Genomic DNA, 26,907 nt, shown 5'->3' with positions numbered 1-26,907 from the left:
AAAGTCAAGGATCCAGTTGCAAGGCCTAGAGTTTGTAGCTTTTTGACCAGCACCAAGGGAATAATGGTGTTGAAGGCTGAGCTGTAGTCGATGAAGTGCAGCCATATGTATGAAATGCTGTTTGAGGTAAACCAGAGCTGAGTAGAGAGCCAGCGATATTGTGTCTGTTGTGGAATGAGAGAACTTGTATGTGCTATAGTGTTCTATGTTCCAGGTGTGAGTAAGGCCACTGTGTAGTGAAATGTGGAAACTTATGGCCACCTTCTTTCTGAAAGCTTCTCTGATATTGGAGGCGGACCAGAAGAGGCAAATTCCTGGGATGAGAAGTCATGGATCAGCCATGATTTTGAATGGCAGGACAGACTTGAGAGACCCCTCCTCCATCCCACCCTAGGTGGTGCAGATGAAGGAGGGATGGATGAGATGTGGATGGAGTTGATAGAGGGAAGGTGTAATGAGGTGTAGATGGAGTTGATGGAGGAGTGGGGAGGGGTGGATGGTGTAGACAGAGTTGTTGGAGGGGAGGGGGGTTGTGACGGAGTCAGTGGAGGAAGAGGGGGTTGTGATGAGGAGTAGATGGAGTTGATGGAGGGGACGGGGTTGTGATGAGTTGTAGATGGAGTTGATGGAGGGGACGGGGTTGTGATGAGTTGTAGATGGAGTTGATGGAGGGGACGGGGTTGTGATGAGTTGTAGATGGAGTTGATTCCACTGTTCCATCTTTATCTACAGTGCCCCCCCACTGAATCGTCCCTCAACCCCCCCCTCCACATCTTCTGTTCTATGACCTCTGGGCTTGCCCCAGTTTCCTTCCCCGTTATAGAAGTAAGTTCACCTTTTTGATTTTAGTCTTGATTACAGGTTCAGATCCGAAACATTGGCTGCCCATTGCTGTCTAACCTGCTGACTTCCTCCACTAGTTATTTGTCTTATCGGAGTAATGATCAAACACATGGGGAGTGGTAACGTGGACAGTCAGAATCTTTTCCTGAAAGCATCACAGGCTAGAGGGCATGTTTAAAGTGAGGGGGAGGAGATTTAAGGGAGATGTGCGGGGTAGGTGTGAATGCCTGGAATGGTGAAAGCAGATACAATGGTGTATTGAAGAGGCCTCCAGATCAACACACGAATATAAGGAGATAGAGGGATATTTGTCAGGTTCCACTTAATTTGGACATTGTTCCTGCACTGTTCTCTTCTATCTTCTGTTCATTTGGAGATTGAGGAAATTAAACTGTAAAAATGTATAACCCTTAAAAATCCAGAACCAAGAAAATTACAGCACAGTAATGTTGGAAGCATTTGGAGATGCAAAGCCCTATCAGGGATAGTCAGCATGGCCTTGTGAGGAGCAGGTCATGCCTCACGGGTCTAATTGAGTTTTTTGAGGAACTGACAAAATAAATTGTTGCAGGTAGGGCAGTGGATGAGGCATGGGATCCATGGAACCTTCGCTGTGTGGATTCAGAATGGGCTTGCCTGCAGAAAGCCAGAGGGTAATAGTAGATGGAAAGTATTTTGCCTGGAGGTAGGTGACTAGAGGTGTGCTGTAAGGATTTGTTCTGGGACCCCTGCTTTTTGTGATTTTTATAAATGACCTGGATGAAGAAGTGGAGGGGAGGATCAATAAGTTTGCATATGACACAGAGTTGTAGGTTACAAGAAGATATAGACAGGATCCAGAGTTGGGCAGAAAAGTGGCAGATGGAGTTCAATCTGAATAATTATGAGGTATGCATTTTGGAAGGTCAAACCAGAAGACTGAGTACAGGGTTAATGGTTGGATATTAACAGTGTGGAAGAGCAGAGGGACCTTGGTGTCCAAATCCATGCATCTCTCAAGGTTGCTGCGCAGGTTGATAGGATAGTTAAGAAGGTCTGAGGAATGCAGGGCTTCATTAGTCGTGAGATAGTTGGAAGTCATGAGATCATGTTGCAGCTCTTCCATTCTCTGGTGAGACCATACTAAGAATATTAGGTTCAGTTCTGGTCACCTCATTACAGGAAGGATATGGAAGCTATGAAGAGGGTGTAGACAAGATTTACCAGGATGTTGCATGGATTGGACAATATGTGGCAGGGTTAGCAAAGTTTCTCTTTGGAACGATGAGAGGAGACTGAAAAAAGATCTAAAAGATTATGAGAGGCATAAATCAGGTAGACTGCCAACACCAACTTCCCAGGAAAGGAGCAGCAAACACCAGAGGCTGCTCACAAAGTGAGGTGAAGATAGTTTATGGGAGACATCAGGGGTAAGTTTTTTATATACAGAGTTGTGTTTGCCTGAAATGCATTGTCGGGGGTGGGGGGGCGGGTGGTGGTGGAGGCTGGAACAATAGGAACATTTATAAAGCTCATAGACAGGCACATGGATAGAATAAAATAGAGGGTTATGAGGTAGGAAGGATTTTTTTGGTACAAAACATTGAGGGCCAAAGGGCCTGTACTGTGCTGTTCCACATCCTCTCTCACACACACACACACACACACACACACACACACACACACACACACACTCACTCACACTCTGAACTATCAGCCTCAATCTCCATACCTCCATTGAATGTCCACGTTATCCCTCCATTCTCACTAATTTACATCTCTCTTCCTTCTACTGTTAGCCCAAAGGACCCCAAAACCCAGCAGCAACAGACATTCACCAAGACAAATGGCTTTCAAAACAAAAGTTATTTTTAATCAACTTCAAACATGAAAATAGAATCAAACTTTAACTTAACTCTATTCTTATACTATACTCTATACTAAGCCAAATTACCCCCTTCTAATTCTAAGCGCACATGTATGCAATTTGTGTGTAAATTTAAGAAAAGTTCTTTGGTTCACAGTTCAATCTCATTTCTTCTTCCAAGTTCTCTGGTTGCAGGCAATCACCATACTGTGCACAGAATTTAACACATAAAGTTCACCAGGCTTGGTGCTTGAAAGGTAAATGTTTACTGCTCAGGAAGGTTCTTGTAGAGTTTGCAGAGAGAGATATCTGTTGCTCCAGGATTTCCACAACTGAGGTACCACCACTAGTCACCTCAGGGTCTTGCTGATGAAACTTGCCCCATCAGGCCCTTCTAGATGGTCCACTTTCTTCAAGCTACCACAGAGTTCCATTCCTTCCTCGATTTCAAGAGAAACATCAGACAGATAGCACTTCCAGCCATCTACTGCTCTGGAACTTGCTTTCATCAGTTTCAAACAGTTTTCCCTGGATTGCACTTTTCAGTTACTTGTCCGTGTCCTACACACTGACTGGTTGACTGACTGAGCTGTTAACTCAACTCTCTCTCTTTTCCAACTGCAACTCCAAAGAGCGCATGTGACTCGTGTCTTGCAAAACCTCCACCATCTCCAGCAAACAACAGAAGAATTTTTCTTCTTCTCAAGTTGTTATCTTAGGTCTTTCTTTGGCTTGGCTTCACGGACGAAGATTTATGGAGGGGTATGTCCATGTCTGCTGCAGGCTCGTTGGTGACTGACAAGTCCGATGTGGGACAGGCAGGCACGGTTGCAGCGGTTGCAAGGGAAAATTGGTTGGTTGGGGTTGGGTGTTGGGTTTTTCCTCCTTTGTCTTTTGTCAGTGAGGTGGGCTCTGCGGTCTTCTTCAAAGGAGGTTGCTGCCCGCCGAACTGTGAGGCGCCAAGATGCACGGTTGGAGGCGATATCAGCCCACTGGCGGTGGTCAATGTGGCAGGCACCAAGAGATTTCTTTAAGCAGTCCGTGTACCTCTTCTTTGGTGCACCTCTGTCTCAGTGGCCAGTGGAGAGCTCGCCATAGAACACGATCTTGGGAAGGCGATGGTCCTCCATTCTGGAGACGTGACCCACCCAGCGCAGTTGGGTCTTCAGCAGCATGGATTCGATGCTTGCGGACTCTGCCAGCTTGAGTACTTCAATGTTGGTGATGAAATCATTCCAATGAATGTTGAGGATGGAGCAGAGACAGCACTGATGGAAGCGTTCTAGGAGCCGTAGGTGATGCCGGTAGAGGACCCATGATTAGGAGCCGAACAGGAGTGTGGGTATGACAACGGCTCTGTACACGCTGATCTTTGTGTGTTTCTTCAGGTGGTTGTTTTTCCAGACTCTTTTGTGTAGTCTTCCAAAGGCGCTATTTGTCTTGGCAAGTCTGTTGTCTATCTCTTTGTCGATCCTTGCATCAGATGAAATGGTGCAGCTGAGGTAGGTAAACTGGTTGACCGTTTTGAGTTCTGTGTGCCCGATGGAAATGTGGGGTTGCTCGTGGTCATGGTGGGGAGCTGGCTGATGGAGGACCTCAGTTTTCTTCAGGCTGACTTCCAGGCCAAACATTTTGGCAGTTTCCGCGAAACAGGACGTCATGCGCTGGAGAGCTGTGTCTGAATGGGCAACTAAAGCGGCATCCTCTGCAAAGAGTAGTTCATGGACTAGTTGCTCTTGTGTCTTGGTGTGAGCTTGCAGGCGCCTCAACAATGAATACGGTGTTTACATCCGGTACCGCACGGATGGCAGTCTCTCTTATCTTAGGTAAACAATTCAGAATTGACCTTTCTGTGAACACTTTGCAGAAAGGGTTCTGATAGACAGCATGAGTCCAACAAGACAATGTTCAAGCATTTTATGATGTCAGTTCAATTAACACCTACTTGTGAAAGATGCTTACATTCTCCAGAGATCTTCAGTCTTTCAAATATGATCTGTTTTAAAATGTGTTTATGTATGTGACCTACTCTAAATCTTATAAATTCTTCCCAAATATTAATATTGTTACTACTCCATCCCCTCCTCCCGTTTCTTTTTCCTTCTCCATTTATTCTCAGCATTCCTTTTTCATTCTTTCCCCTTTGCTCCTCTTCTATAATGTTCTTTCTTCTTTCTTTATGCCTCTCCATTTTGAAGTTCGTTCCAGAGTCTGATAACAGTGGGGTGGGAAAGAAGCTGTCCTTACACCTGGTGGAGGTGTGAACCTTATTCCTGATGCCATGGGTGGGATCCATTATTTAACATGTTCGTTATTTTGCTGAGCAGTGGGGTTTATAGACGGAGTGAATGGAAGGGTTTAGTGTAAAGAGGAACAGACAGAGTTGATGGAGAGGAGAGGGTGTGTGATGCAGTGTAGACAGAGTTGATGGAGGGGAGGGGGCTATGATGTGGTGTAGATGGAGTTGATGGAGGGGAGGGGTGAATGAGGTGCAGATGAAGGAGGGATGGATGAGATGTGGATGGAGTTGATAGAGGGAAGGTGTAATGAGGTGTAGATGGAGTTGATGGAGGAGTGGGGAGGGGTGGATGGTGTAGACAGAGTTGTTGGAGGGGAGGGGGGTTGTGACGGAGTCAGTGGAGGAAGAGGGGGTTGTGATGAGGAGTAGATGGAGTTGATGGAGGGGACGGGGTTGTGATGAGTTGTAGATGGAGTTGATGGAGGGGACGGGGTTGTGATGAGTTGTAGATGGAGTTGATGGAGGGGACGGGGTTGTGATGAGTTGTAGATGGAGTTGATGGAGGGGAAGGTGTAATGAGGTGCAGATGAAGGAAGGATGGATGAGATGTGGATGGAGTTGATAGAGGGAAGGTGTAATGAGCTGTAGATGGAGTTGATGGAGGAGTGGGGAGGGGTGGATGGTGTAGACAGAGTTGTTGGAGGGGAGGGGGTTTGTGACGGAGTCAGTGGAGGAAGAGGGGGTTGTGATGAGGAGTAGACGGAGTCGATGGAGGGGACGGGGTTGTGATGAGTTGTAGATGGAGTTGATGGAGGGGAGGGGGGTTGTGATGAGGTGTAGACAGCGTCGATGGAGGGGAAGGGGTGATAATTCACTCACTCTTCCTTGTCACTGACCTTTCTCTTCATGTTTCAGCATGTTCATTGGGATCATTCAAGCCTATCCAAGGAGATGATACCTGCCTGAACTGCCCCATCAACAGCCGGACGAGTAATGAAGGAGCCACAAGTTGTGTCTGTCGGAATGGATACTATCGTTCTGACTCTGACCCACACAAAATGCCCTGTACTAGTAAGTTCAACATAACCATCTTCCACAGTGCAGCTGAGGTGCAGACTGGGTCAAATGGACAGATTAACAGTGGAATTAAGGAGGTTCAGGTGGATGGGAGGCACGGAAAGCGGAACAGAGCTGATTCTCACCTATCCACATGGAAGATTTAGAGCCACATGTCAGTGAATGTAATCCAATTATATAGATCTGAGGAGCCAGTCATAATTCACAGTCAAAAACAGGTGTATTCATCAGTGAAAATTAACCTGTTCAAAACTGGAACACGGAGATCATGATCCATAGGGAAAAAAGCAGAAAATATCGGGGTGTTACTGAGCTACACACAGTGGGAATTATCCGTGTGTTACTGAGCTACACACAGTGGGGATTATCGGAGAGTTACTGAGCGACACACAGTGGGAATTTGGGGATTATCGTGGTGTTACTGAGCTACACACAGTGGGGATTATCCATGTGTTACTGAGCGACACACAGTGGGGATTATCCATGTGTTACTGAGCGACACACAGTGGGGATTATCGGGGAGTTACTGAACTACATACAGTGGGGAGTATCCGTGTGTTACTGAGCTACACACAGTATGGATTATCCGTGTGTTACTGAGCTACACACAGTGGGGATTATCGGAGAGTTACTGAGCGACACACAGTGGGAATTTGGGGATTATCGTGGTGTTACTGAGCTACACACAGTGGGGATTTGGGGATACGTCGGGGTGTTACTGAGCTACACACAATGGGGATTTGGGGATTATCAGGGTGTTACTGAGCTACATACAGTGGGGATTATCCATGTGTTACTGAGCAACACACAGTGGGGATTATCCATGTGTTACTGAGCTACACACAGTGGGGATTATCAGGTATTACTGAGCTACACACAGTGGGGATTATCGGGGAGTTACTGAGCGACACACAGTGGGGATTATCGGGGTGTTACTGAGCTACACACAGTGGGGATAATCGGGGTGTTACTGAGCTACACACAGTGGGAATTATCCATGTATTACTGCGCTACACACAGTGGGGATTATCGGGGAGTTACTGAGTGACACACAGTGGGGGTTTGGGGATTATCATGGTGTTACTGAGCTACACACAGTGGGAATTATCCATGTGTTACTGAGCTACACACAGTGGAGATTATCGGGTGTTACTGAGCTACACAGTGTGGATTATCGGGTGTTTCTGAGCTACACACAGTAGGGATTATCGGGGTGTTACTGAGCTACACACAGTGGGGATTATCCATGTGTTACTGAGCTACACACAGTGGGGATTATCGGGTATTACCGAGCTACACACAGTGGGGATTATCAGGGAGTTACTGAGCGACACACAGTGTGGATTATCGGGTGTTACTGAGTGACACAGTGGGGATTATCGGGGTGTTACTGAGCTACACACAGTGGGGATTATCGGGGTGTTACTGAGCTACACACAGTGGGGATTATCGGGGTGTTACTGAGCTACACAGTGTGGATTATCGGGTGTTTCTGAGCTACACACAGTAGGGATTATCGGGGTGTTACTGAGCTACACACAGTGGGGATTATCCATGTGTTACTGAGCTACACACAGTGGGGATTATCGGGTATTACCGAGCTACACACAGTGGGGATTATCAGGGAGTTACTGAGCGACACACAGTGTGGATTATCGGGTGTTACTGAGTGACACAGTGGGGATTATCGGGGTGTTACTGAGCTACACACAGTGGGGATTATCGGGGTGTTACTGAGCTACACACAGTGGGAATTATCCATGTATTACTGCGCTACACACAGTGGGGATTATCGGGGAGTTACTGAGTGACACACAGTGGGGGTTTGGGGATTATCATGGTGTTACTGAGCTACACACAGTGGGAATTATCCATGTGTTACTGAGCTACACACAGTGGAGATTATCGGGTGTTACTGAGCTACACAGTGTGGATTATCGGGTGTTTCTGAGCTACACACAGTAGGGATTATCGGGGTGTTACTGAGCTACATACAGTGGGGATTATCCATGTGTTACTGAGCTACACACAGTGGGGATTATCGGGTGTTACTGAGCGACACAGTGTGGATTATCGGGGTGTTACTGAGCTACGCACAGCGGGGATTCTACACAAGTTTCAATTTGTCAGCTGAGAACTGGAACAGTGAGATGTATTCCTCAGCGATCTGTCTATTCTGTCAACTTTAACCTTCATATGGCTGCCTCAAGTAGAACAAGAACACAAAGCACCCGTTAGTGTAAAGCCAGCATGGCACTTTGTGGGGTTTATTCCAGAGCCCGATGGCTGTGGGGAAGCAACATTGTTGTAGAAAGTTGGTGTGCACTTTCACACTCTTGAACTTTCCCTCTTACATGAAGAGGTCTGATTGGTTCTTCAGTGTGTTAGCTGCCTTTCTGAGGCTCCGGGAGGGAGGCGATGAAGCCGATGGGGGGAGGGAAGTTTGCATGGTGTTTTGATTGTTTTTAGCGAAGGGTGTACGTGACGGCTGCAGGGAGTGTGGTACTGCAGTTTCAGTGTGGTGAAGATTGGAAAATGTGTGGTGAGGACTGGAGATGACTGAGAACAAGAATTGTGTAAAGTTCGTCTGCTGGAGAGCTAGCACAGGGAAACTGGCCAAATGGCCTTCACTTCTCCTCTTGTCTTAGATTGTTAGGAGAGACTGGATAATACGATATTCGTCATTATGGAGCATAGAAAGGGTGATGCGGATCTTGCAGAGTTTATGAAATGCCGAAGTTAAGGAGTTTATTGTCCAGCATTTTGTGCAATGTTCGCATGCACTGAAATTCTTACTGCTGCAGCCAACAGGTCTTTGACAAGAAAAACTTTAAAAGTACAGTGAATTGGATTAGCAAATACGGAATAAATATTCCCAGTGATCCCAGTGATAAAGAAATTGACTTGCAGCAGTGCAGACGGTCCTTTTGAGGTGTTGGAATGGTCCCTGAATTGTGTAACAAGGGTCAGTTCAGGTAAAAGCATGAGAGGCAACGATAAAGTAAATTATTATCGAGTTGTTTTTGAGGAATGGGAGTCAACATTTTGTATTCTGTCTGGCAATCTCCAACTAGACGGCACTACATTGAATTCTCAAAGTTCAAACTTATTGTCAGAGAATATACTGTCCACCCTATCGCTACCACTCATGACTTTCTCAACGAGCCTAACATGAGGGACCTTGCCAAATGCCTTACAAAAACCTATGTACATCACATCTACAACATCCTACCTTCATCAGTTTCTTTTATCACCTTCTCAAAAAACTCAGTTTGGCTCGTGAAACAGGACATGTCTGTCAAAGATCATGCTTCTCTAAATGCTGCCCCTGAGAATCCTCTCCAATAGTTTGACCACCACTGATGCAAGACTCACTGATCTATAATTCCCAGTATTCTCCCTCTTACCTTTTTAAGCAAGGGAACATTTGCTGTTCTCCAATCCTACGGTGCCTCTCCTGTGACCAGGAAGTAAAGACCATCGCCAACACTCCAGCAATCTCTTGTTTACTGTAGTACCTGGTCCTGGCACTTTCCTATCCTTAATATTTATTACCTAAATTAATTAATATGGACCAAACAGGCTTTGTTAAAAAGAAACAGTTAGCTGATAATGTGGGTAGATTACTTGGTATTATACATTTAGCACAAAAAAGAAAAATCTCAAGTGTCACTCTGGCCTTAGATGCAGAAAAAGGTTTTGATAGATTGGAATGGGATTTTTTTGTTTAAAATTCTGGGTAAATTTGGATTTGGAGAAACTTTTATAAATTCGATTAAGGCACCATGTAATGACCCTGAAGCTAAAGTAGTGACTAATGGGCAAATATCTACTTCATTTCAACTGACGAGACAAGGATGTGCTTTATCTTTAGCTTTGTTTATATTAGCTATAGAATCATTAGCAGGTTATTAGAAGTGATTTGGAAATTAAATGATTTAAAGTTGGTCAAGAAGAGTAAAATTAGTTTGATTGCAGATGATGTTTTAATATATTTGACAGAATCAGAGGCTTCTTTAAGGAAATTACAAGTGAATTTAGAGAATATAGTAAGATTTCTGGTTATAAAATAAATTAGGATAAAAGTGAAATTATGCCTCTTACAGAAGGAAATTATACCCTCTATTAGAGAAATACTCAATTTAAATGGGATTAAATACTTAGGGGTACCTGTAGATAATAATTTTTAAAACATATAAATTGAACTACTTTCCATTACTTAAAAAGTTGAAGACGATTTTAAAAATTAACAGGAAGAGTTAATGGTATAAAGATGAATATATTTTCAAGAATTCAATATCTTTTTCAACCTTTACTTATATTAATACCACAAAAGTTTTTCCAAGAATTAAATAAATATGTAAGGAAATTCCTTTGGAAAAGTAAAAAGCCAAGAGTCTCTATAGAAAAACTACCATGGAAATATAAACAAGGAGGTCTACAACTCCCTAACCTGATATTCGTTGCATCTTTCTTTGAAGAAGTAGAAAAGCCGGCATGGGTTAGCATAGAACTAGATAAAACCAGAGAGATGATAGCAGAGGAATGAACATATAAATGGGATTCTAAATTATTAATTGGGGCTAAAGAGACACCATTGCTGAAACACTTGATTACTATTTGGAATAAGATAAATGATGAAATTGGAACCAGAGGAAGTATGTTGTCTAAATAGCCTTTTTATTCAAAATCAACTTGTACCTTTTCAAAGATAATTTATTTTTAATCACTTGGTCCAAAAAGAGCATTAAAAATATTGAAGATTGTTATGAAGAAGGACAATAGATGTCATTTGGACAACTGAGGAACAAATGTGGAATCCTAATAATACTTTCTTTTGTTATTTCCGACTGAGAGCAGACTAAGGGAAAAAAACTAGGTTCAGAGATGTTACCTATTTGTAGCGAGGTGAAAAATATCATCAGGAGTGGAAACACTGAGAAATTTACATTAGCAATATATCTTTTACTGCAAAAAAGAACTATTAAGCAAGGACTACATAAATGGGAGCTGGATGAGCAATACCCTTTTTTAATAAATTTTATTTTTGGTTTTCAAGCATATATCAGATATACAGCCTTTACATAAATATAGAAAAATGGCCTATTTACATACAAAATATAAATTCTCTTTTTTATAGAAAAATACAACATCCACACATATTGAAAACAAAACCAAAATATAATCCCAAAGCAAAAACATTCCAGCAACACCCCCCCCCCCCCCATTTCCCCTTTCTCCTTAATTTAAACAAGGTAAATGGATATAGGGCCTTTCCTTCCACTACCGGAGCTCACAGTCTATTTTACTAATGAAAATAATAATATAAATTTGAGGGCGGATCACGAATTTGCAGCACCAATATTATACTTGTGCACCAATGTAATTCAAATACAGTTGCCAGGTCTTCAGGAATGTGTCATGTTTATTTCTTAAATTATGAGTAATCTTTTCCATGGAATACAACTATCCATTTCTGCTATCCATCTTTTCAGAGAAACCGGCGTGTCTGTCTTCCATGTGACTGCAACACATGTCTTGGCTATGGCCAGTGCAACCTTACTATCAGTTACGTAGTTACTGATATCTATGAAGTTCCCCAATAGATACAGTTCTGCATTACTGGGAAAGTTGACTCCAGTAATCTTTATTACACTTCCAATACCTCTTGCCAGAAAACATTAACTTTCACACACACCCATACGGAGTGGAAAAGTGTCCTTCTATTTCACATCGGGAACATTTGTCTGATATTCCTGGCTTTGATTTGTGCAATCTTTGCAGAGTCAAATATAACTAATGGAGAAAAATTTATTGGACCAAACCGTACTTCACATAATAATTGGTTACCCCATCCTTACACCATTCAGTCCAAGATTGTCCAGATATGTTCACTGTTAGATCCGCTTCCCAACTTTCCCTGGACCTATGAATTCCCAATTTTTTCCCATCCATTTCCAGGGCATAATATATTTAGGGAATAAATTTAGGTATATTACCCATCCATAATGTGCGTTCCAGTTGACTTGTCCCTGGTGGAGTCTTATTATTCCCCCAGCTTACTCTTAGAAAGGCACTTATTTGCAGATAGCAAAGAAAGGCGCCATTTGGAACATCATAAATTTGCTTCATTTGTTCAAATGACATTAAGACTCCATCCTTATAACAGTCCACAGTGTACCCAATTCCTTTTTGAGACCATATATTTAAAATCCTATTCCCCATTATCATGGGCAATATTGGAGACCTTAAAAGAAATTCCAGTTTTCCTTCCTATACTATCATTAATCTCTTTCCAAATTTTTATCAAATGAATCAGAATAAGGTTTGAATTCTTTTTCTTGATTAATTTCAGGTTCCATCTATAGATAAAATCTTTGGGTTATACTTTGTCTATCTCATGTACCCATTTTGGTAAGTCATTTTCAAAGAAAATTGCTAAAAACCTCAAATGTGAAGCCAGATAATATTTCTTAAAATCTGGAAGCCTCAGACGTCCTGATTTGTAGTCCCATGTCAATTTATCCATTGCTATTCTTGGCAAGCTCACACCAAGACACAAGAGAAACTTGTCCGTGAACTACTCTTTGCAGACGATGCTGCTTTAGTTGCCCATTCAGAGCCAGCTCTTCAGCGCTTGACGTCCTGTTTTGCGGAAACTGCCAAAATGTTTGGCCTGGAAGTCAGCCTGAAGAAAACTGAGGTCCTCCATCAGCCAGCTCCCCACCATGACTACCAGCCCCCCCACATCTCCATCGGGCACACAAAACTCAAAACGGTCAACCAGTTTACCTATCTCGGCTGCACCATTTCATCTGATGCAAGGATCGACAATGAGATAGACAACAGACTCGCCAAGGCAAATAGTGCCTTTGGAAAACTACACAAAAGAGTCTGGTAAAACAACCAACTGAAAAACCTCACAAAAATTAGCGTATACACAGCCGTTGTCATACCCACACTCCTGTTCGGCTCCGAATCATGGGTCCTCTACCGGCATCACCTACGGCTCCTAGAACGCTTCCACCAGCGTTGTCTCCGCTCCATCCTCAACATTCATTGGAGCGACTTCATCCCTAACATTGAAGTAATCGAGATGGCAGAAGCCGACAGCATCGAATCCACGCTGCTGAAGATCCAACTGCGCTGGGTAGGTCTCGTCTCCAGAATGGAGAACCATCGCCTTCCCAAGATCGTGTTATATGGCGAGCTCTGCACTGGCCACCATGACAGAGGTGCACCAAAGAAGAGGTACAAGGACTGCCTAAAGAAATCTCTTGGTGCCTGCCACATTGACCACCTCCAGTGGGCTGATATCGCCTCAAACCGTGCATCTTGGCGCCTCACAGTTCGGCGGGCAGCAACCTCCTTTGAAGAAGACTGCAGAGCCCACCTCACTGACAAAAGACAAAGGAGGTAAAACCCAACACCCAACCCCAACCAACCAATTTTCCCCTGCAACCGCTTCAACCGTGTCTGCCTGTCCCACATCGGACTTGTCAGCCACAAACGAGCCTGCAGCTGACGTGGACATTTACCCCTCCATAAATCTTCGTCTGCGAAGCCAAGCCAAAGAAAAGAAAATTCTTGGAACTTTGTTGTTCCATAAAAATTACCTAACCAAGCCCTTTATTATTTTGAAAAACTTATTTGGTAAATATATTGTTATCGACTGGAACAAATATTGAATCTTTGGCATAATCATTTTAACACAATTGACCCTTCCTATTAACGTCAGGGGAAGGTCCTTCTATTTCTGCAAATCTTTTTCTACTTTTGCCAGCAGAGGAGAATGATTCAATTTGTATAAATTATTCAAATTATGATCAAGTATGATTCCCGAATATTTAATTCCTTCACTTTTCCATTTGAGAAAACTATTTACTTTAAAGCACTCTTAGTCCTGATTTGTTGTTGGTAAAATTTCCCCTTTTTCTATTTTATTTAGTATCCTGATACTCTCCCATTGTAGTGGGTGCACAGCACGGTATTGCGAAACGCCACCGTAAGTTCACAGACTTATCTGGCACATCGTGGACTCGCAGTGTTGGGCGCCAAAGTACAGCGAGTGGTTCAGATGAAGCCCCTGCCTAAAGGCACGGGGCACTAATGGCTCATAGCTTTAACCTGCTGGCCATTAACAGGCAGGGAATAAAAGGTCTGTGTATGTCTGCAATAAACCAGTCTTGAGTTGACTACCTTTGTGTGTGTTTTCCTTTATTTAGTAGCATATACCATAGTAGCCGCTACACCATATTATTAAAATTTCCTGTAATTTTTCCATCGACCCTCATCATTTCTGCTAGAGCTTTTATTGCCATAACGAATAATGCCGGAGAGAGGGGGCAACCCTGTCTTCTCAATCTGATTATTAGTTATTATTTTCACCTGTGGATTTTGTTATAATGCCCTAATCCAGTTTATAAATCCTCGACCTATCCCCAATTTTTCCATTGTTTTAAACAAGAAAGGCCATTTGACTCTATCAAATGCTTTTTCTGCATCCAAAGATATTACTATATTGGGGTCCTTCCATGATTGAGCTAAATGTACTATGTTAAATAATCACGCCAGGTTATTTGATGCTTGTCACCCCTTAACAAATCCTACTTAATCTGTATATATTAGTTTAGTAAATACTGTCCCAGCCAGTGTTTTTGCTATTATATTATAATCTATATTTAAAAGTGCTATTGGTCTTTTAGAGGTTTACAGAGGATCTGTATTATTTTTTGGCAACACAGTGATTATTGCTGTTGAGTCTGGTAATGTATGAGATTTCACTGCTCGCTCTATTACATCCATAAAACATAGGCACTAACCGTTCTTTAAATTCTTTATAAAATTCCAACTTCAGGAATTCCACTCCATGAAGAACTTCCTTTATTCCAACCTCATCTCCTGGCGAGTCAGATTTATATACATTTTTATAATATTGTTGAAATGTCTCATTTATCTTTTTCCAATTATATGTAATTGTATCATTTTCCTTCTGTATAGCATTTATGGCTCTTGCTGATTCTTCAGCCTTCACTTGCCATGATAGTACTTTATGTGCCCTTTCTCCTAATTCGTAGTATTTCTGTTTTGTGTTTAATATTGTCTTCTCTAATCTATATGTTTGTTAAGTATTCGATCTTCTAATTTTCCATTGTTCTATATTTATCCTGGTCTCCCGTTCTCTGATATTCTTTTTCTAATTCCCCTATTTCTGTCTCCAGTTTATTTATTTCTGCATTAAATTCTAATATTTTTTGTGTATGAAATAATTTGTCCTCTCAAGTATGCCTTTAATGTGTCCCATATCAAAAAGCAGTTATCAGTGGAACCCAAGTTAGTTTCACAGAAATATTCGATCTGCTGTCTTATCAATTGTCCAAAATCCTCCCTTTTCAGTAACATCGTATTTAATCGCCATCTATATTTATTTTCCTGTTTCTCCGATAAGGTTAGCAGTGAGTGATTCAAGTACAGCCTAGGTAAATATTCTGTTTTTACTACTTGGTCTTTCAGATTTGACGATAATAAAAATAAATCTATTCTAGTATGTGAGTCATATTATTTTGAAAAAAATGAGTAGGCTCTCTCCTTAAGATTGGACAGTCTCCACACATCCATCAAATTTAAATCTTTCATATAAGAAAGAGTACCTTGGCTGTTTTAGCTCTTGTTATCATTTTTTCCCCGATTTATCAAGGATCAAGACAAAAATTAAAGCCTCCTCCAGTCAATATATTTTTCCCTCCCTCTGCTGCTTTTAAAAATACAACCTTCAGAAAGGCTTCGTCGTCATAATTTGGAGCATAAATATTCATTCGCATCCAAGATTCTGAGTGAAGTTTGCCCTTTATCATTACATATCTACCCGCTTGGTTCATTGAAATACTTTCCAAGGCAATCAGGACATTTTGATTAAGCAGGATTGCCACTCTCGCTGCTTTTGAATTAAATGATGAAAAAAGACCTCCTCCCCACCCCCACAACCACCTCAGTTTATCATGTTCCACTTTAGTAAGATGTGTTTCTTGGAGAAATACCACGTCGGCTTTTATCTTTTGTAAACATGTGAGTATTCCTTTCCTTTTGACCGACCTATTCAAGCCATTAACATTAAAACTTATAAACTTCAATGGCTTATCTATAGTAGCATATTAAAAATTCTGTGCAAATAAATAAATATGTAAATCGTGTTGTCATCTGTATCCCCACCATATATATCATGCAACCTCCACTCCAGCAGGGACATAGACAGGAAGACACTGAGGCCAATGAAAAAAAGCCTGCGAAAGCCTCCAGGGATAAAGAAGAAGGAGAACCCCACCACAAAGCACCATCTTGAAAACTATACTCCCCATTACCCCCTTAGCCAAAGTTGTATCGTGCTGAACCTTCAGTACCTTATTTCCACTATCTGAGCTCCCAGAGAACCATAGATAGGATAAAACTTTGACTTTTAATAATAAAATTAAGACAACCTTCAAACAAAAAAAACTAAACTTTTACTATGTCTTTAAATATCTTATTTACACCAGTCTTTTCACAGTCAACTTTCTTGTTCTTCATGACTGTTGAATAAACTCTTCTACCTCCTCCTTCGATTTAAAGTATCTTCGGTTATCTTCTACTCTCAGCGTTGCTGGGTACAACATTGTGTATTTTAAGTTCTTTTCACGGAGTTGCCTCTTGACCATGTCGAATTCTCTTCTTTTCGGAGAGTCTCAAACTTCAGCAGCAGGACCATGGCTTATATTACCCAAAACCTGCTTACCCAAGCACCTATTCCCAGCACATTGCTGAAATCCTGGAAGAACATAAATTTTTGGATTGTCCCATTATATGGGAGAATGAGAGTTCCATGTATTCTCATAAGCAGCTCTCAGGATCATCTCTCTGTCCTTGAAGCTCACCAATCTCACCAAAACAAGTCTAAGGTGGGCTTCACCCATTCTCCTTGGTCCCAGTGCTCGAGCACATTCAATATGCACTTGTTTGCCGAGTTTCTCGGTGCGAAGGACTTGAGGGAACCAAGTTTCAAAGAATTTTAAGGCATCTCTGCCTTCTGCACCTTCTCTCAGGCCAACTATCTGCACAGTTTTCCTCCGACTGAAGTTCTCCGTGTGATCCAGTTTATCCAGAAGAAGCTGCTTATCTGTGACCCATTGTTTTTTTAATTCCTCGATTTGATTATCTCTTTCTGCGTCATCCATTCTTTCAGTTAAGTCATTAATGGCTTCACCCACCTTTCTCACTGAAGTGGTAAGCTCTTTAATGGCAATTTCCATATTTGTTAATCGTTGTCCAAGACCTCCAAATTCTTGCAACAGAGTTTCCAGGTCCACTGTTCATTGGGAGGAGGAGGCATCTCCACCCATATTGTTCGTCAAAGTGACTGGCGAAGCCGTAGCATTTTCCATTGCAGATTTTGTTTTTTCCCGTGTGATCTTCAGTCATCCTTCGGTAGTTGTCTTCAGAAGATATTGTCTTGGGTAAACTTATACCTCTCATTTTGTTCAATTTAGTTTGGTCACAGTGTTTGAGCTACCGAAAGAAAATAGACACACACACACTGAGAGCAGTTCAGATTATACAAATGTTTATTTACAAATTCAAAAGCTGATTTCAAACTACAATATGCAAGCCCTTCCCAACTATACTTATCAATGCCTGGACTGGTCCCAACTGCCGAAGCGAGGCAACGACTGCACACTTGTAGTTGGTTGTCAGGGTGCCGGTAGCAGCTTCTCCACCTCCCCCGACCGGGACGTTGGCTGGACTCTAGAAGTGCTTCTTGCTGAGAGTTGTTGCCACCTCTCGGAGAGTCTCAAACTTCAGCAGCAGGACCATGGCTTATATTACCCAAAACCTGCTTACCCAAGCACCTATTCCCAGCACAGCAAGAAAGATAAGCGAGCAAGCTAGCATGCTAGGCTTCTATCGAATAGCATAATTTTCAGCTTATCACTTTGAATACAATGGTTTATTTTGCAGCAAGGCTAGGCCTCTTGACAGTCTGTGACCAAAACAAGCAGGAAGATTAAATGTTCTTGGTATACAGATGTCCTTTCGTCAGATAACAGCATCTCTGGCCCTTCGGTGGAATTTAGCTTACGTCTGCTGATTCTAAAAACAAGTAGGTTCTCAGCCTTCCAGAAGCAAAGGCTGCAAAAGTAAAAAAAACATGGTTAAAATCTTCCAATACAGATATATCCATACTTTTGGAGTCAAAAAATTCTATCAAAACCACTCTTTGGTCATCTTTTAGAGAATTTTCTCAGGGAGCTCGGGGAAGCTTGTCTGCTCAGCCACACAGCATGGCCACCTCTCCGACGAGCAAAGATGGTCTGATCTCTGTCAAAACAGCATGACAATACTATTTATGTAAGATATAGATTGGTTCAATATCATTCATATTTAACACCACAAGAATTGAATAGAATTAAATCAGATTTATCAGATCATTATTTTAGGTGTGGTGAAGAGACGGGTACTTTTTAAAAAAAAAACACGAGTTGGTCATGCTCTAAGTTAAAACCTTCATGGGCAGACTTAAAGGAAATGTTTAGAACAAGTTACAGGTGTAGTATTCCCTTTAAATTCAGACTTATTTTTATTGGGGAATATAGAAAGAACAAGACCTAAACTGAAATTATCAATTTGTCAAATGAAATTTGTTAAAATAGCTTTAGCAGTAGCGAGGAAATGTATTGCAATGACTTGGAAATCAGACTCACATTGAGGAATGGGAAGATGGAATGCTGAAATTCAAAGCTGTATCCCTTTAAAGAAAATGATATATGATTTGAAAAATAAATATATTGTATTTTTGTGAATTTGGAGCCCATATGTGCAAATATTAGGCATAAATATGAAGAAATGTTCTTCCAACCTCAAGCCCTGTGTTAACCTTCTTCCTTAAAATGAAATGACTATATAAGATTTGTTTAATTCTAATGTGTTGGAATACGATGCTCCAGGGAATCCAGGGAAACATACTGCTTCTTTCTTTCTTTTACTATATATAACCTATTTCACATATATAGTTTTATTAAGGTGGGGGGGGGGATTGGGGAGGAAGGGAAGGGGAGGGGTATAGACAACACTTTCCAGGTTCTAGTATTTCCAAATTTCAAAATGTGTCATATTCAAGGAAATGTGGCAACGGTATTCCGAATTACTATCATATTAATCCAATAAGCCAACTTAGTAGGTGCATCTTTTATGTAGCTTTAATTCATTGATAAAATGGATAAACATTTTTCCTAACTTCGCATTGAAACTTTCATAATGATGAATAAACAAAGCATTTGCTGTCTTTAAAGATATAATAATATTCAACTTTAAAGAGATATACAAGAAGAAATAAGATGAATTCAAAGAAAATTATCTCGAGCTCACGTCCCTTCGTAGTTTGTCGATGAATGAGATGCAAGCTCTTAGTCTGCATGTGACGTATGCATGTGACATATGACATCATGGTGACACTACAAACAATACTTTTCCTTAGAGACGCACAAAATTAACTAAGAAGCAACACAAGGTTTTAACATTCACAAAGGGATATAACCATCATGTAACAAATGAAAGTCTCTTCCATTTAAACACTCTGTATTGTGTAATGATTTAAAAATTTTCAAAAAAATATCTAGCTGTAAAAGTAGAAAATAATGCTAAGTACTTTCAAATGTTTAAGACATATTTCTGTCATTTGGGTTACATGAGGCTAATCATTTTGCTTCTACTATCTTCAAGCAACACCATCGGAGCCACAAGCTGTTATTTCCAGCGTAAATGAGACATCCCTGAACCTGGAGTGGACGTCTCCTCGGGAGACAGGAGGCCGTGAAGATGTGGTTTACAACGTGATCTGCAAGAGCTGTGGTTCGGGCCGGGGGCCCTGCACTCGATGTGGGGATAACGTGCAGTTCGTCCCTCGGCAGTTGGGCCTGGCTGAGCCTCACGTCTACATCAGCGATCTGTTGGCGCACACACAGTACACCTTCGAGATCCAGGCTGTGAATGGAGTATCGGACCAAAGTCCCCACTCACCCAGCTTTGCGTCAGTCAATATCACCACCAACCAGGCTGGTAAGAAATCTGCTATTTTTCATTCTGTCTGGGTGTATTGGAATACATCAGTAGATCATTCCTACTGCATATTCATGAACACTAAGCTGAAAGAAAATCACTCACCCTCATTTAGAATGCAGGTTCCAAAACAGATATCGGATTTTTGCCTGTCAGGTGACGAGTCTAATGCAGGAATCTGCAGCAACAAACAATCTGCTGGAGTAACTCAATGGATCAAGCAGCATCTGTTCCAGGAGGAAAGGAATGAACAAAGTTTCAAGCCTGAAGGGTTAATAAGGGTATCAGCTTGAAAAGGCCATACCTTTTCTCCCATGGACACTGCTCGACCCGTTGAATTCCCCAGCAGATTGGTTTGAACAGCGCTTCTTTATTGTGGTGCATAATCTTTCCGGAATGATTGGCTCAGTGGGCTGATCCCCAACACTGCTCTGCCGCTGAAGCTAAACGAAGAAGGTTGCAACTGCTGTTGGGAATATGCACCTGTAAATAGAGCCATGGGACTCTACAGCACAGAACCAGGCCCCTTCATCCCTTCTAGTCTCTGCTGAACCATTTTTATTGGTGGAGTTCCATTGTCTTGCTCCCAGTCTATAGCCCACCATTCCTCTTCCATCCGTGCACCTGTCCAAATTCTTCTTAAATGTTCAAATTCAGCCCGCATTAACCACCACAGCCGGCAGTTCGTTCCTCACTCCCACCACTCTCTGTGTGAAGAAGTTTCCCCCTCATGTTCCCCCTAAACGTTTCCCCTTTCACCCTTAATCATGTCCTCTGGTTTGTATCTCTCCTACACACAGTGGAAAAAAAGCCTATATACACATTTACTCTGTCTATCCCTCTCATAATTTTAAATACCTCTAACAAATCTCCCCTCATTCTTCCATGCTCCAGGGAATAAAGTCCTAACCTGTTTAACCTTTCCCTGTAACATCAGTTCCTGAAGGCCGGGCCACATCCTAGTAAATCTCTGCCCTCTTTCTATCTTATTGATATCTTTCCTATAGTTAGTACTGCTCACAGTACTCCAAATTTGGCCTCACCAATGTCTCGTACATCTTTACCATGACATCATAACTTCTGTACTCAATACTTTGATTTATGAAGGCCAAGATGCGAAAAGCTCTCTTTACTACCCTGTCCACTTCTGACTCCACTTTCAGGGAATTATATATCTGTATTCCCAGGACTCTCTGTTACTGCGCTCCTCAGTACCCATGTACGTCCTTCCAAAATGCAAAACCTCACACTTGTCTGCATTAAATTCCATCTGCCATTTTTCATCCTATTTTTCCAGCTGCTCCAGATTCTTTTGCAAGCTTTGAAAACCTTCTTTGCTGTCCACAACAGTTCCAATCTTAATGTCATCTGCAAACTTGCTGATGCAATTTACCACTTTACCATGCAGATTATTGATATATATGACAAACAACAATGGTCCCAGCACCGATCTATGAGGCCTTCAGTCTGAGAAGCAATCCACTACTCTTTAGCTCCTCCCATCCAGCCATTGTCGAATTCAGTTCACTACTTCACCTAGTGTTGAAATCTTCTTGACTAACCTCTCATGTGGGACCTTGTCAAACGCATTACTAAAGTCCATGAGGCCAACATCCACACCTTTCCTTTGTCAATGCTTCTGGTAACCTCTGTGAAAAAGTCTTTCAGATTGGCAAAACCTACCACACACAAAGCCATGTTGACTATCGCTAATCAGTCCATGGCTAAACAAATAATTGTATATCTGATCTCTTACAACACATTCCAATAAATTTACCTACTACTGACGACAGGCTCACTGGCCTATAATTTCCAGGGTTACTTTTGGAACCTATTTTAAACAATGGAACAACGTGAGCTACCCTACAATCCTCCGGCACCTCACCTAAGGGAGCATCTCAGATAGATGTCTACAATGCACGGAAGGTGACTATGATGGATCTAGCTACATTTGCAACCACCTGGAACCTGAATTCTCAGACATTTAAATCAAATTGGATTTGATGCAGGAAAACAAATGCACTGAAATCTTTGACAGGGAAGAGCTGGGAGGAATTGCAGACAATCTTGAGTGGGGAGATGTCACTGTGGGGTGAGGGGAGTGCGGAGATGTCACCGTGGGGTGAGGGGAATGCGGAGATGTTACCGCAGGGAGAGGGGAGTGTGGAGATGTCATGGCAGGGAGAGGGGAGTGCGGAGATGTCACCGTGGGGTGAGGAGAGTGGGGACATGTCACGCGGGGAGAGGGGAGTGTGGAGTTGTCGCCATGGGAAGAGGGGAGTGTGGAGATGTCACTGTGGGGAGAGGGGAGTGGGGAGATGTCACCACAGGGAGATGGGAGTGTGGTGATATGACTGTAGAGAGTAGGGAGATGTCACAGTGGTGGGGAGAGGGGAGTGCGGAGATGTCACCGTGGGGTGAGGGGAGTGTGGAGATGTCACCGTGGGGGGAGGGGAGTGTGGAGATGTCATGTCAGGGAGAGGGGAGTGTGGTGATGTGACTGTAGAGAGTGGGGAGATGTCACCGCGGTGGGGAGAGGGGAGTGCAGAGATGTCACCGTGGGGTGAGGAGAGTGTGGAGATGTCGCCGTGGGGGGGAGAGGGGAGTGTGGAAATGACACCCGGGGGGAGAGAGGGGATAGCGGAGATGACACCGCGGGGAGAGTGGAAGGCGGAGATGTCATCACGGGTGGGAGAGGGGAGTGTGGAGATGTCACCGCAGGGAGAGGAGAGTGTGTAGAATTCATGCAGGGAGAGGGGAGTGTGTAGATGTCATCACGGGGGGGGGGAGAGGGGAGTGCAGAGATGTGACTAGAGAGTGGGGAGATGTCACCGTGGTGGGGAGAGAGGAGTGCGGAGATGTCACCGTGGGGTGAGGGGAGTGTGGAGATGTCACCACAGGAGGAGGGGAGTGTGGTGATGTGACTGTAGAGAGTGGTGAGATGTCACCGCGGTGGGGAGAGGGAAGTGCGGAGATGTCACCGTGGGGTGAGGGGAGTGTGTAGATGTCATCACGGGGGGGGGGGAGGGAGAGGGGAGTGCAGAGATGTGACTAGAGAGTGGGGAGATGTCACCGTGGTGGGGAGAGAGGAGTGCAGAGATGTCACCGTGGGGTGAGGGGAGTGTGGAGATGTCACCGCAGGGAGATAGGAGTGTGGTGATGTGACTGTAGAGAGTGGGGAGATGTCACCGCGGTGGGGAGAAGGGAGAGCGGAGATGTCACCGTGGGGTGAGGGGAGTGTGGAGATGTCGCCGTGGGGGGGAGAGGGGAGTGTGTAGATGTCATCACGGGGGGGGGGGAGGGAGAGGGGAGTGCAGAGATGTGACTAGAGAGTGGGGAGATGTCACCGTGGTGGGGAGAGAGGAGTGCGGAGATGTCATCGCAGGGAGAGGAGAGTGTGTAGAATTCATGCAGGGAGAGGGGAGTGTGTAGATGTCATCACGGGGGGGGGGGGAGAGGGGAGTGCGGAGATGTGACTAGAGAGTGGGGAGATGTCACTGCAGGGAGTGATTATTACATCTGCCATGAAATTGAACAGTGCAGTCAGCTGGAGCCACTCTCGCTCCTCACTTGTGTCATTCATGACTGTGGAATCACTGCCAGTGGAATCGTTGCTTTATGCCTGAACATATAGCCAGTGGGATGCTGTTACCCACAAAGTGCCTCGCTGAGATCAGTGCCTACCACCCTCTTTCAACTGGGTCCATTGCTGGGATAAGACACATCGAGGTGGGCTTGCTCCACAGATCCCTCTTCCAAGCCCAGTATCCACTGAGACCCCATTGAGATAGTTCATTCACTGACAACCTTCAAAGTGATCCTTTCCGGATAAGTGCGATCTTGACACGCAATGTCAAATATTGGAGGCAGAGCAAAGTCTGAGATGGAGATTAAAGGAATTTAAGGTGATGCAGTGAATGGCGGATGGAATTACCACTGAATTGTCGGCAATATAAAGGACAGGGGCTAGTTCTGGACGGGCCATTTCACGTTTCATGTGAATGGTTTTGTGTTGATAGCAAAGTGGTTTAAAAAAAAACATGCAGAATCCTGAGCTTCCTAAAGCCAGGCCCAACAAGGAATATCTGATGAATCTTGATCTAATCCTGCTCTAGCACACCTGGAATACTGTGTCCAGATATTGGCACTGCTTTTCAGAAAATGGCCTTCATGACCTTCATGAACATGTGTAATTAAAATCTTTTGTGAATGACCAACACATCAAAATTGATCAGAATTTTACTCAGCGTACTCTTTGAACTCTGTAAATTTATTGTTTTAAATTGAATTAAATTTAGAGATACAGCCCTTCTTCCCCACAAGCTCTTGCTGCAGAAATGCACCCAATTAACATTGGGAAGAAACTGGAGTCCCCAGAGAAAACCCACAGGGAAGATTGTGCCAAGTGCTTACAGCCATCGTGGGTTTCGAACCCGGGTCACTGGTGCTGAATTGGTGTTGTGCTAACTGCTACACAAACTGTGCTGCTTTTCGTTCACGCAAAGTGAACAACGGAAAGAAAGAACAGAATTTGAAAAATTTCCAAAGAAACTTTTCTTGGTTCCCAGGCACTATGAATTGGAGGACATTGTCAAGGTGCTCCTGGCTACCTGTGGAATTCCAGTGTAGTCTCTTGCTGATCAACGTTGACTAATTGGGCCAGGGGCACGATCCCATGAACTGAGCACAGGCGGGACAGTCCCAAAGGGAGGAATTTGCCTCAGCCGATTTCCAATGGCACAAATCTTCCCAGTTGCAGGAGGTTGGGGTTGGGCACAAACGTGGGACAAGTCTGCTCAACCCTGACAGATGCCTCCATTGCCAGGGTGAGTCGCAAACATAGAGTCAGACTTCTGCATGCGATTTGAAGAGACAGTTGGTCAAGAATCGGAAGCTCTTTAAAAGAACGAGGACAATGTTAATTAGTTCTAAATGTAAGTTTAGATGTAAATGATGGTAAGAGGCCTTCCGGCACACGAATTGACCTAGCCCACTACACCTCTGGTACGTTTTGAAGGGTGGGAGGAAACCCACGCAGACACGGGGTGAACAACCAAACTCCTTACAGACAGCTTGGGATTCAAACCCTGTCACTGGTGTTGGGCTAACCACGCTGTTCTTTTGTGATCTATCACATAAAATCCGAAGTAAAATTCTTTTGTCATGTATTATTTTCAGTATTTTACACATCATACGAGGGATGATTGTCATTTCATTCAAATTAGCATCAAGACTGAGTCCTGAATTGTTCTTCACCCTCCCCCAACTCCCCTTCCTGGACAAATAAGTATGACTAAAGGCTACCCCTGGATGAGAGACACAGTTAGCCTAGCAGTGCCAGCAACCCTTTGTACGTTCTTCCTATGTCCACGTGGGTTACATCCAGGTGCTCCAGTTTCCACCCACTGTCCAAAACATACCAGGGTTATAGGTTAATTGGTGGATTTGAGCAGCATGGGCTCGTGGACTGGAAGGGCCTGTTACTGTGCTGTATGTCTAAATTTAAATTGAAAAACAACCATAACAGTTCCAGAGACTTTTGATACCCGGATTGACTGGAGAAGAGCGGGCTGTTCTCGTTGGAGAGGAGGTGGTAAAGGAATCTGGCTGAGGTATTTAAATAGATGAGGGATATGGTGGGTAGAGACACGCTGTCTTACTGGAGGAGAGAGCAACCAGGGACATGGACGGTGATTGGGGTAAGATCCAAACATGACACGAAGCAACCTATATTTATGCAGCTCGTGTTTCAGGTCTGGAAGAGCAGCCAAGGCTTGTGAGAGAAGATTCATTTGTGGATTTCTAAAGGGTGCTGGGTGAATTTCTGATAAGAAAGAATATGCCGTGGAAGGAGGGAGGAGTGGGCCCTGAGACTTCCCATGATGGGCTGGGGCAGACTCGATGCCCTGAATGGTCTTTCATGCTGTGACCACGATGACTGGAACGTAGGCTGCTGTGAATGGAGAGAGAGAGAGAGAGAGAGAGAGAGAGAGAGAGAGAGAGAGAGAGAGAGAGAGAGAGAGAGAGAGAGCGAGGATCAGAATATGCTGTTCATGTTCAAAACATGTAGATTGTGGGTGGATTATTCAGAGAATCACTTTGTTAAGGGATCTGACATTTTCCAACATTCAAAACGCACTGAATGAAGTAAAAACACAATGCTGGAGGAACCCAGCGCCCCACACGGACATGTCTGTTCATGGGCCTCATGCACGGCCAGACCAAGGCCACCCATATACTGGAGAAGCAACACATGATTTTCCATCTGAGCACTCTCTAAATGGATGCCATTAACATCGACTTCTTCCATTTCTGCTAGCCCACTCCCCATTCTCCTCCTCCCCGTCCCTCAGTCTCTCCACCAGCTCTCCACCCTCTTCACAGAGCCATTCCCCCTTCCCCCCCCTCCCAGTGTTTACTGATGAGGCCTCCCTCCCTTATCCTCCTATTACCTCCTGCCTGTGGGCCTGTGCTCCTCCCCCTAGCATTTTGTTCAGACCCCTGCCCACATTTTGCTTAGAACTTGATGAAGGCCCCAAGTCCAAAAGATTGGCTATTTATCTTCATCTTTGATATACGAAGAGCGTTGCGTGACCTGCTGAGTTTCTCCAGCGTTGTGTTTTTACTTCAATCCCTGCATCTGGAGTCTTTCATGTTCCACTCCATGCACTGAATGAAGTCACAGTTCACCTGCCGAGCATTTTCGCCCTGACTCACAGAAATTAAGCTGCTGTGTGTCACGAGTGAACTTTGCTGACATCCACAAGGCAACCAGGAAGGACGATGCTGAGACAATGGATGAGCAATGTTCTCTTGC

At 43.5% G+C, this 26,907-nt stretch overlaps 1 protein-coding gene across 8 annotated transcripts in view; it reads left to right on the top strand.

Moving 5' to 3' along the window:
- The window catches only part of LOC138754625 (ephrin type-B receptor 2), a 196,389-nt gene that overhangs the window by 93,454 nt on the left and 76,028 nt on the right, over positions 1-26,907 (top strand). For all 8 annotated transcript variants that reach the window (XR_011351858.1, XR_011351857.1, XM_069919168.1 and 5 more), the window contains 2 exons: positions 5,844-5,999; positions 19,755-20,090. Coding sequence is in view for 6 of the 8 variants with exons in the window: in XM_069919168.1 (XP_069775269.1) it covers positions 5,844-5,999; positions 19,755-20,090 (492 nt within the window). In the remaining 2 variants the exon portion in view is untranslated. The remainder of the gene's footprint in view (positions 1-5,843; positions 6,000-19,754; positions 20,091-26,907) is intronic.

Source organism: Narcine bancroftii, chromosome 2 (assembly GCF_036971445.1).
Source record: "Narcine bancroftii isolate sNarBan1 chromosome 2, sNarBan1.hap1, whole genome shotgun sequence".
Lineage (NCBI taxonomy): Eukaryota > Metazoa > Chordata > Chondrichthyes > Torpediniformes > Narcinidae > Narcine > Narcine bancroftii.
Note: the sequence above shows the minus strand (reverse complement) of the source record. Positions and strands in the feature narration are given on the sequence as shown.